The sequence below is a fragment of the Dreissena polymorpha genome, chromosome 3, assembly GCF_020536995.1.
Source record: "Dreissena polymorpha isolate Duluth1 chromosome 3, UMN_Dpol_1.0, whole genome shotgun sequence".
In the NCBI taxonomy this organism is placed as follows: domain Eukaryota; kingdom Metazoa; phylum Mollusca; class Bivalvia; order Myida; family Dreissenidae; genus Dreissena; species Dreissena polymorpha.
In genome coordinates, this window is record NC_068357.1 from 130,486,193 (window position 1) to 130,497,433 (window position 11,241).

At 38.3% G+C, this 11,241-nt stretch overlaps 2 protein-coding genes across 2 annotated transcripts; both read left to right on the plus strand.

Annotated features, from left to right (window-relative positions):
• Nucleotides 1–748: 748 nt before the first annotated feature.
• LOC127872592 (uncharacterized) lies at nucleotides 749–1,867 on the plus strand. Its single transcript, XM_052415919.1, has 2 exons — nucleotides 749–1,205; nucleotides 1,611–1,867. The coding sequence occupies exons 1-2, from the start codon at nucleotides 749–751 to the stop codon at nucleotides 1,865–1,867; spliced, it is 714 nt and encodes a 237-aa protein (XP_052271879.1).
• Nucleotides 1,868–2,841: 974 nt separating this feature from the next.
• On the plus strand, nucleotides 2,842–5,086 carry LOC127871459 (uncharacterized). The gene is made up of 2 exons (XM_052414403.1): nucleotides 2,842–3,075; nucleotides 3,515–5,086. Exons 1-2 carry the CDS (start codon nucleotides 3,069–3,071, stop codon nucleotides 4,552–4,554), a joined length of 1,047 nt encoding a protein of 348 aa, XP_052270363.1. The 5' UTR covers nucleotides 2,842–3,068; the 3' UTR covers nucleotides 4,555–5,086.
• Nucleotides 5,087–11,241: the final 6,155 nt, after the last annotated feature.

The following is an 11,241-nucleotide window of genomic DNA, read 5'->3' on the forward strand; positions in this document are numbered from 1 at the left end:
CATCCCCAGCAAGGTGCTGGCCAGAATCATCCTAGAGAGACTGAAGGAGGCTTTAGACAAGAGGTTGAAAACAGAATTAAGCACGATTAAGACAAGACCGATCATGTACAGACCATATCGCCACTTTGCGTATCATCATAGAGCAATCCATTGAATGGCAGTCTCCTTTGTACACGACCTTCGTTGACTTCGAAAAAGCGTTTGACAGCGTCGACAGGGATACCATCTGGAAGTTGATGCATCACTACGGCATCCCGCAAAAGATCATAAACACCATCCAGCAGCTTTATGAGGACTCATCTTGCCAGGTCATCCACAATGGGAAGCTGACAGACTCCTTCACAGTAAAGACAGGAGTGAGGCAAGGTTGTATGCTCTCGCCGAAAATTTTCCTGATCGTCATAGACTCGATCATGGGAAGAACTACTGAGGGCAGCAACACTGGCATCCAGTGGACCTTTACCAAACACCTAGAGGACCTGGACTTTGCGGATGCCATCGGCCTCCTTTCACACAAGCAACAGCATGCACAGTCTAAGCTAACGCGGCTAGCGGAAGAGGCAGAGAAGACTGGCCTGAGAATCAACACCAAGAAAACAGAGCTGATGAGATGAACAATCGACAACATCAGCCACTGCAACTACGGGGAGAAGATCTGATAGAAACCGACCGCTTTATGTACCTAGGAAGTGTGGTCAACATTGATGGCGGCGCAGATGAAGACGTTTAGAACCGGATTAACAAAGCAATGGTAGCTTTCAGCATCATGAGTCCCATCTGGAGCTCCAAGGCCTTATTCCAGCGCAGCAAAGCCCGAATCTTTAACACCAACGTGAAAGCAGTCCTCCTCGATGGATCCGAAACATGGCGGGTTACCAACACCATCACCAACAAGATACAGACATTTGTCAATAAGTACATGCGCCACATTCTCAACATCATGTGGCCTGAGAAGATTTCTAACACAGACCTATGGAACAGAACCAACCATAATCCCGTCGGTCGGGACATCAAGAAAAGAAAATGGGGATGGATAGGTCACGCACTTAGAAAACCAGTCGACAACGTCACAAGGCAAGCACTAGACTGGAACCCACAGGGAAAAAGGAAAGTGGGACGGCCCAAACAGTCGTGGAGAAGGTCAGTCGAGGGCGAAGAACGCCGGGTTGACATGGACCCAGCTCAAGAGAGTAGCCCAGAACAGAGTGCGTTGGCGTGGTGTTGTTGCAGCCCTATGCTCCAATAGGAGTCGCACGGAATAAGTCAAGTAAGTCAAGAACTTACCATACAGGCAAAGCCAGAGGGTACGTTTGATTTCTATAAGTATAGATTATTATATGGAGAAAGTGTGCCAATAACCACTAAAGGCACACTTGCTCCATATAATGACCTGTTTATTGCATATGTTCATTGTGTCTATCTGGATGTTGGACGTGTTGTTTTTTAACAGTAAAATATTTGTTTTAATCATCGAACAAATGCAAAACGTATTTCGCATTGCGTGTTTATCGTGCATAATTGTATACTTTGATAGGAATACACTAAACTAGTGTGGTTTAACATAAGTTTCGATAAAGAGATGGAATAATAAAAATGTACCAAACACCTAGAGGACCTGGACTTTGCGGATGACATCGGCCTCCTTTCACACAAGCAACAGCATGCACAGTCTAAGCTAACGCGGCCAGCGGAAGAGGCAGAGAAGACTGGCCTGAGAATCAACACCAAGAAAACAGAGCTGATGAGGATGAATAATCGACAACATCAGCCACTGCAACTACGGGGAGAAGATCTGATAGAAACCGACCGCTTTATGTACCTAGGAAGTGTGGTCAACATTGATGGCGGCGCAGATGAAGACGTTTAGAACCGGATTAACAAAGCAATTGTAGCTTTCAGCATCATGAGTCCCATCTGGAGCTCCAAGGCCTTATCCCAGCGCAGCAAAGTCCGCATCTTTAACACCAACGTGAAAGCAGTCCTCCTCGATGGATCCGAAACATGGCGGGTTCCCAACACTATCACCAACAAGATACAGACATTTGTCAATAAGTGCTTGCGCCACATTCTCAACATCAGGTGGCCTGAGAAGATTTCTAACACAGACCTATGGAACAGAACCAACCAGAACGATGCGTGTTTATCGTGCATAATTGTATACTTTGATATGAATACACTAAACTAGTGTGGTTTAACATAAGTTTCGATAAAGAGATGGAATAATAAAAAATGTAAGTGCAACTCGTTTCAATTTCATTGCTATAAATATTGATTTAAAGTTGTGATTGAGGTGAGCGTGTCGTTTATATCAAATTATGATTTTATTTCGATATTAATTTCAATATACACGATATTAATTATTAATTTCGATATACACGACATATGTATAAACATGATGAACATAAGTATGCAATAAACAGGTCATTATATGGAGAAAGTGCGCCTTTAGTGGTTATAACTCGCCAAGTGTGCCAATAACAACTAAAGGCACACTTTCTCCATATAATAATTTATACGTCCATAAGTGAGATGTCAGACTACGAAATGAATAAATATAAACGTTTACTGGCAAACTGTATGTATCATAATTTAAAATATATAGAAATTGATATGCAACGTAAGAACGTTTGGTAGAATGACCGTACACACAAATACATCATGCGCTCATCGTGAAATTTTTTTATATTTAAATTCGTCGTCTGTAAAAACATGTCAAATCTCGTGAGAAAAAAAAGTAACACTTCGAAGCGCGCATAAGTTGTTAGCAAAATTCGATCCAATGCTGCAACAGGCTAAACATTGTAAATTTACATCTGATGCCACTTATTATCACAGAAGATGTGGTTCGCTATGCAACTCATCGATTGACTACCTACTGAGCGACTGGCTACCTCGCAGGAAACATTATATCACCTCTCCACAAAGCACGCCTTAAGACTTTAGCTCCATTTATTGGCCGTGTTTTAAAGATGGTCGTTCCTTAAAACTATCGGTCTTAAGAGAAGTATAAATGGTCTTTTCTGTACAAAGTATTGCATTATCGGTTGCAGCTTCATTTGTCACTTTCGATGAAAGGTAATTTCGTTTTGTAGTACTTGAATTGTAAATATGTTCAAATAAATATTAGTTTTGTATAACTATTAATAAATCTTCTGTGTATGAAAAACTACAGCACGCCTTTAAACGACAAAAATAATAATGTTGTTGTTTTTCGCCTCAAAGCAACTATTTACCAAAAATACAGTTGCATGGTATGCAAATGATGAATTTTGCATTTTAAATTAAAGCTATATATTAATTGGCTGCTTGCATGGTGTTTCTTTTGGTGTTGTTTAATTAAATGTTTATCATCTATACGTTTCGCATACGTTTAAAATTCATTATTAGTTTTTTAATTCCCTATTATTGTACACAAACAGTGCATACTTTTAATCTAATTTCTTTGACTGAAATGAAATACGTACGTGGATTATTTGTAACATCAGCATTATCGTATTTTTCATATTTTGTGCAGGGACAATGGCTAACATACAGGCAGATGTGACGACAATCGAAAACGAGACGCTTCCGCAAAACCTCACAAGCCATCTTAAGTCCGACGCCTGTATGGTTGGGTTAGAATTATTTTTGGTTCCTGTGATAGCGGTTTTCGGAATAACCGGAAATGCCTTTTCTTTGGCTTTATTTTCTACAAAGCCTCTGAATGAACATACATCGAGTTTCCTTTTGGGATGCAGGAGCTTGTCGGACATAGGCTTCCTTTCAGTGCTTCTCTTCGTATGGGCGTCTGGAGTGTTCAACCTTCATCTCAGTCAGATTGACCTAGTTTGCCAAACTGTTGTTTACTTGACCTACGTCTTTTCATGCTTGTCAGCATGGCTTGTTGTATTGTTCGCATTGGAAAACTGCATCATGCTCACCACACCGTTCAGTGCGAAAAAGATATGCAAGATAGGGAATGCAAAAGGTATAACTTCTTGCATGACCATTGCGATTGTATTGTGCTACTCTTTCCCGTTTTGGACCGTTGGGCGGAACTGCGTACCAAAAGACAACTATCAAGGCCTTGTTACGAGACTGGTTTACGTGGATTCCGCATTAACAATGTTCGTACCGTTTGCAATAATGACATTCGCTTTAATTGGCATGTTAATATCGTTCATTAAATCATGTGAGCGTCGCCGAAGACGCACTTTTTCTTCAACGACAAGCAAAAATCCTATAAGGCATGCAATAATCATGATCTTTATGTCGACTCTGACATTTGTTCTTCTCACCCTCCCGTCTAACGTCTCACGTATTCGTTTATTATATTTTCTTAAAATGGACGGAGCCCAGATTTTTGGAACGAAACCTGTTTTTCAGGCTATTTCGGAATTGACATACTACCTGTCACTTGCTATTAATTTCGTTATTTATTATGCATTCGGACGTAGGTTCAGGGCCAGTTTTAACGAAAACGTTTTACGGAAAAGGACCAGGAGACATAACAATACAGCTCGGAGGACAAATTGCATATCTCATGCGTTTCTTCGGGAAACAACTTCAGTGTAATATAATGCCAAGTAAGCGAAAGACTGTTAGGTTCATTTTTGTAACGATGAATGTTGACACTCAAACTAAGGAACAAGAAAAATTTAAGGAGCCAGTATATACTACCAATTTATTTTGATTTGTTTTCTTGTTGAATTAACAAATAGTTTTTGTCTATAGACATACATAATAGTTTATTAACGACTCACCTTTGTACATAAAAGCACAGTTAAACAGTACACAATGATTATATATATGTACAAAACCACTCTAAAAGAAGTACGCGAGAGACGATGGATCTAAAAATTCTAAACGTGTTCAACGATTTTATACATCATACAAACTTTCACATCTGTAAGAAATATATAAAATGTCATTGAATTAATTCGATTTAAAATGTGTTTTTTGTAAATAAAAAATATATAAACACACATATACACAAGACAATACAATTTGTACATTATGAACAGTTGTGCAGTTTTAAACTACAAGTTCTATTAATGCTCTTTGATACACGATTACCAAGTGCACACATTAAAAGGATAATATAAACATGTGGTTGTGTCGCTTCATTAAAATGTCAAGACAGGTTTTGGAACTGGATTTAATGATGTGATCATTTAACAGCAAGCAGTTATACATGTATTGCTTACTTCATGTTTGTCCTGTTGTCTATCGTTTGTGTTCTCAACGCTAACATCTGTATGCTTGATGTAGGTGATGGAGATTCAGTTGTCTAATATATGTTTTGTATGATGTTTTTTTACTTAATACATGCTCGTGCTATGTAAATATTCTCAATAAATTGTGAACTGTTGTAATGTTTTTTAGTGATTTTTGTAATATATGTGTATTGTATGCTGTTTGGTGCCGTTAAAGTTGTTCATTATATATAAAAATTGTCAAAATATTGTGAAAGGTAATATTTATGTTTAAATGATTATTGTAAGGTTTGCGTATAGTATGTTGTTTAAGTTGTATTTATTGATAACATGTAATGTTTTATATATACAATACTATGAAATCATGAATAAATGTTTCCAAATACAGAAATGTTGTTTTAACATTGCCAAAACGTGACAATCGAAGGTGCTTAAATTTAACAATGTTCTTCGTACCTATTTGGTGCGTGCTATATATAACTACTTTGGCGTCAAATCTGCCACTTTTCTAAACACATATCAGTGGCACGAAACTGATGTGGTTTGAAAACTCCATAATTTAGTTGCCTTTGAAGATTTGGTTCACATTTTCTACTCAGAAAAGCTAACAAGAGGGCCAAGATGGCCCTAGTTCGCTCACCTGAGAGGAGTCGGTTCATTTAATCTTTACCAAACGTCAAACTTGACCTAGATATTGTCCAGACAAACATCCTGGTCAAGTTTCATCATTATTGAACCAAAACTCTGGCGTATGGAGTGTTTTTGTTTTTGTAAGATTTTGCCTTGTCACCTATATTTTGAGTTGACCATCCTTACCAAACATCAAACTTTGCTTACAAAAACAAATATTTTGACCAAGATTCATAAAATCTGAAACAAAATTGTGACATCTAGAGTGTTTATAAGGATTTTGTATAATATAATGAAAATTCGGACAATCTAAGGGCAATAATTATGGCATTAATTATGTGATTTTGCTCATTATTAAACTTGACTGAGATCTTTCAGCAACTTTCATAAAGAATGCTTGAGAAGTGTGAATGCTAGAGTGTTTACAAACCAAATGTGGACGAACGGACAGCGGACAAAGACCAATTCTAAAACCTCACCTGAGCAATCAGGTGAGCTAAAAAGTCTGTTTCACCGATCTGAGCCATTTTCCAACTTGTCCGAGAAATCAATAAAACCAATGTATTGACTAAGTTTCACGATGATTAGGCAAAAAATGAAACTCTTATTGTGTTCGATCACAAGGTTTCCCTCTAGTCACATAAGGAAAACTGCCCCCCCCCCCCCCGACGGCCATGTTTTTTGACCGATCGGGCCCATTTGCAAACTCATCTGAGATATATATAACCATTTTTTTCACCAAGTTTCATGATGATTGGGCAAAAAATGTGACTTCTAAAGTGTTCACAAGCTTTCTTTACAATATAAATATAAAAAAACTGCCCCCCCCCTCGGCAGCCATGTTATTCAACTGACCGGAACCATTTTTTAACTCAACTCTTGTTTCACGAAACAAATGTTCTGACCAAATTTCATTTAAATTGGGCAAAAAATGTGACTTCTAGAGTGTTCACATGTTTTCACTATATACATATAGAGAAAAATGCCCCGCCCACTGACGGCCATGTTTTTTCACCGATCTGGACCATTTTCGAACTCGTCTGAGATATCAATAAAACCAATGTTTTGACCAACTTTCATGATGATTGGGCAAAAATTGTGACTTCTAGTGTGTTTACAAGGTTTCTCTATAGCCAAATAAGGACAAAAATGCCCACTGGCAGCCATGTTTATCAACGGACCAGAACCACTTTTGAACTCAACCAACATATCATTAATACAAACATTTTGACAAAGTTACATGAAGATTGGGCATGAAATGTGACTTCTATAGTGTTTAGAAGGTTTTTCTTTTTTTATGACCTAGTGACCTAGTTTTTGACCCAGTATGACCCAGTTTCGAACTCGATTGAGATATTATTGGGACAAATGTTCTGACCAAGTTTCATGAAGATCGGACAAAAATGTGGCCTTTAGAGTGTTTACAAGGTATCTCTATAACCAAATAAGGAAAACTGCCCCGCCCACTGGCGGCAATGTTTTTCAACGGACCAGAACCACTTTTAATCTCAACCAACATATCATTAAGACAAAAATTTTGACAAAGTTACATGAAGATTGGGCATGAAATGTGACTTCTACAGTGTTAACAAGGTTTTTCTTTTGTTTAACCTAGTGACCTAGTTTTTGACCCGGCATGACCCAGTTTTAACTCGACCGAGATATCATTGGGACAAAGCTTCTGACCAAGTTTCATGAAGATCGGAAAAGAAATGTGCCCTCTGTAGTGTTTACGAACAAATGTTGACCACGGACGGACGGACGACGGACAAAGACCGGTCACAAAAGGTCACCTGAGCAATCAGGTGAGCTAAAAACATTAATAGTCAAAGGGGAGTAACTACTGTTAAACTTAAATGCAATATTTAGAAGAGTCGTCTCCCATGTTACATGACCTTAATTCATGATTGTTTTCAAGCCTTTTTTACTATATAAATATAAGGAAAACTGCCCCGTCCCCCTGGAAACCATGTTTTTCAACGGACAGGAACCATTTTTGAACTTAACTCACGTATCTAGAAAACAAATGTTCTGACCAAATTTCATGAAGATTGGACCAAAAATGTGACTTCTAGAGTGTTCACATGTTTTCACTATACACATACATGCATAGAGAAAAATGCCCCGCCCACTGTCGGCCATGTTTTTTTACCGATCTGGACAATTTTCGAACTCCCCCGAGATATCAATAAAACCAATGTATTGACCAACTTTCATGATGATTGGGCAAACATTGTGACGTCTAGAGTGTTTACAAGGTGTCTCTATAGCCAAATAAGGAAAACTGCCCCGCCAACTGGCGGCCATGTTTTTCAACGGACCGGAAACACTTTTGAACTCAACCAACATATCACTAAGACAAACATTTTGACAAAGTTTCATGAAGATTGGGCATAAAATGTGACCTACAGTGTTTACAAGATTATTCTTTTTTTGACCTAGTGACCTAGTTTTTGACCCGGCACGACCCAGTTTCGAACTCGACCGAGATTTCATTGGGACAAAGCTTCTGACCAAGTTTCATGAAGATCGGACAATAAATGTGGCCTCTAGAGTGTTTACGAACAAATGTGGACGGACAGACAGACGACGGACAAAGACCGGTCACAAAAGCTCACCTGAGCAATCAGGTGAGCTAAAAACTTAAAAGACATCAATTTTAAAATAATGATATCCCCGTGTACTTGCTTCCATCTGTGGTCTCAGTGCAGTGACCCTTGATACATCCCTATGTAATGGCACCCTCCTGTGGTAACAGTGCAATGACCCTTAATAAACCCCTGTGTACGGGCACCCTTCTGTGGTCTCAGTGCAGTGAACTTTAATACATCCTTGTGAACTGGCCCCAGTCTGTGGTCTTAGTGCAGTGACCCATAATACATCCCTTTGTTCTGGCACCCTTCTGTGGTCTAAGTGCAGTGACCCTTAATACAACCCTGCATACTGCACCCCTCCTTCTATTGTCTCAGTGCAGCGACCCTTAATATAATCCCTGAACTGGCATTCTTCTGTGGTAAAAGGGCCATGACCCTCAATACATCCATATGTTATGGCCCCCTTTTGTGGTCTCAGTGCAGTGACCCTTAATATATCCCTGTCTATTGGCACCCTTCTGAGGGCTAAGTGCAGTGGCCTTAAATACACCCCTGTGTTCTGGCCCCCATTTGTGGTCTCAGTGCAGTGACCCTTAATGATTCCCTATGTATTGGCAACCTTCTGTGGTCTCAGGGAAATGACCCGTAATACATCCCTGTGTTCTGGCTCCCTTCATTGGTACCAGTGCATAGGCTCTTGATACAAACCTGTGTACTGGCTCCCTTCAGTGGTACCAGTGCAGAGACCCTTAATACATCCCTGTTTACTGCCATCCTTCTGTGATCTCAGTGCAGTGACCCTTAATACATCCCTGTATACTAGCATCCTCCTGTGGTCTCAGTTAGTTGACCCTTCATACATCCGTGTGACCTGGAACCCTTCTGTGGTCTCAGGGCAATGACCCTTAATACATCCCTGTGTACTGGCATCCTTCTGTGATCTCAGTGCAGTGACCCTTTATACATCACTGTATACTGGCATCCTTCTGTGATCTCAGTGCAGTGACCCTTTATACATCCGTGTATACTGGCATCCTTCTGTGGTCTCAGTTAGTTGACCCTTCATACATCCGTGTGACCTGGAACCCTTCTGTGGTTTCAGTGCAGTGACCTTCAATACATCCCTGTGTACTGGAAGCATTCTGTGATCTCAGTGCAGTGTTCCTTAATACATTCCTGTGTGCTTGCATCGTTCTGTGGTCTCAATGAATTGACCTTTAATATACATCCCTATGACCTGGAACCCTTCTGTGGTCTCAGTGAATTGACCCTTAATACATCAGTGTGACCTGGAGTCCTTCTGTTGTATCAGTGCCATAACCTTTATTTGATAGTGAGCACTGGTTGAACCCCTGTGGTAAATGATCGATTAGCTGTAAGAAATGGTCATTGATTAAGATAAGCTATATCTGATGAATCAAACACTGAGATAAATGACTTGTATTTGGGATACTCAGCCACACCTTTATTTTTGTCAATCATACAGATTTATAAAAGACTATTTCCAATATAATGTCCACATCCTTTATGAATGTTTAAGCTCTTTGACCGAAATGATGTTTATCTCTGTATTGGTCTTGCAAGATCTAATGCTGATCTGAAGTTCAACTCTCTATTTGTAGTTCTAGCTGTACATTTCAGAAAATTAGTATCGGGTTCTTCTGAAGATTCAAAAAGGATGCTGTATGAAACTTTTGGTTTTAAATCTAGACATTTTATTTGTCAAAAATGTCATAAACTTAACTGTAACACATTATTTTTTCCAGCAAAAATAAAGTCAAGTATTTTCTTTAAGTGTTGAAAGTCTAAATTTGACAAATTGGTATCTTTATGCTTGTGCGTGTGTGTGTGCATGTGTATCTTATTTCAAAATATATTTAAACAATATTTTTACAGAAGGAAATGTTTTTAATTTTTTACCTTCAAGAAAAAATGTATTTACACTATAAATATGGATACAACTGTCAACATTCCTGCAACACAGCATATTCTTAAGTACCAGGTATAGCTTCCAAACGCAATAAATATGCCAAATAAAGTGTATACAAACATCTAATACATTTATCTTTAGATAAACCATTTCATCTTCACTGAATTTAGACTACAGGTTTCATTCAAAATGCCCATAGTTCCTTAATTGGACACAAATGTGTAACATAATTATTTTTTTTAAACATGTGCAATTGCAAGCAATCATGAAAGTTGTCTACTTTAATTTATTAATTGTCAATGAATTATCAAAAAAGAAAAAAAATGCTCATCTTCTGTGTTAAAATTAAATTATTGAACAAAATGTGTTTGAGCACCCCTGTGTTTGTGTTTAACAATTTTACTGTTTTTTTTTAAACTTTCATTTCAAACAAACCTATAAACACATTTACTGTTGTTTAAAGTTATTTTCTAAAATGTCTTGGCTGTTGCTATATTTATCTTTTTGATCAGACCATGGTTCTGGTAAGGAATTTGGACTAGTTTATGCATCATTAATATATTTATAGTATACATAGAGTTTTTTTTCAAACTTCCATGCAATTAATCTAGGACCACCTTATGATATTCATGCAAATTACCAATCCTTGACGACATGCATTCAGAGATTGTTAAAATTGCAACTTTATTTACAAGCAAACCATGGACAGGGTCATTTTGAACCCTGGGGGCTATCTTATTCCAAAATCTATTTTTGACTCTGGATGATCTTCATACGCAGCAGACCTAAACAATTTGAACAACATTGAAAGAGGGTCTCCAAATGATCCTTACTGTGAAGTTTCGTTAAAATATGACGAGTCTGTCAGGAAAAGAAGTTGTTAGATGAAAAT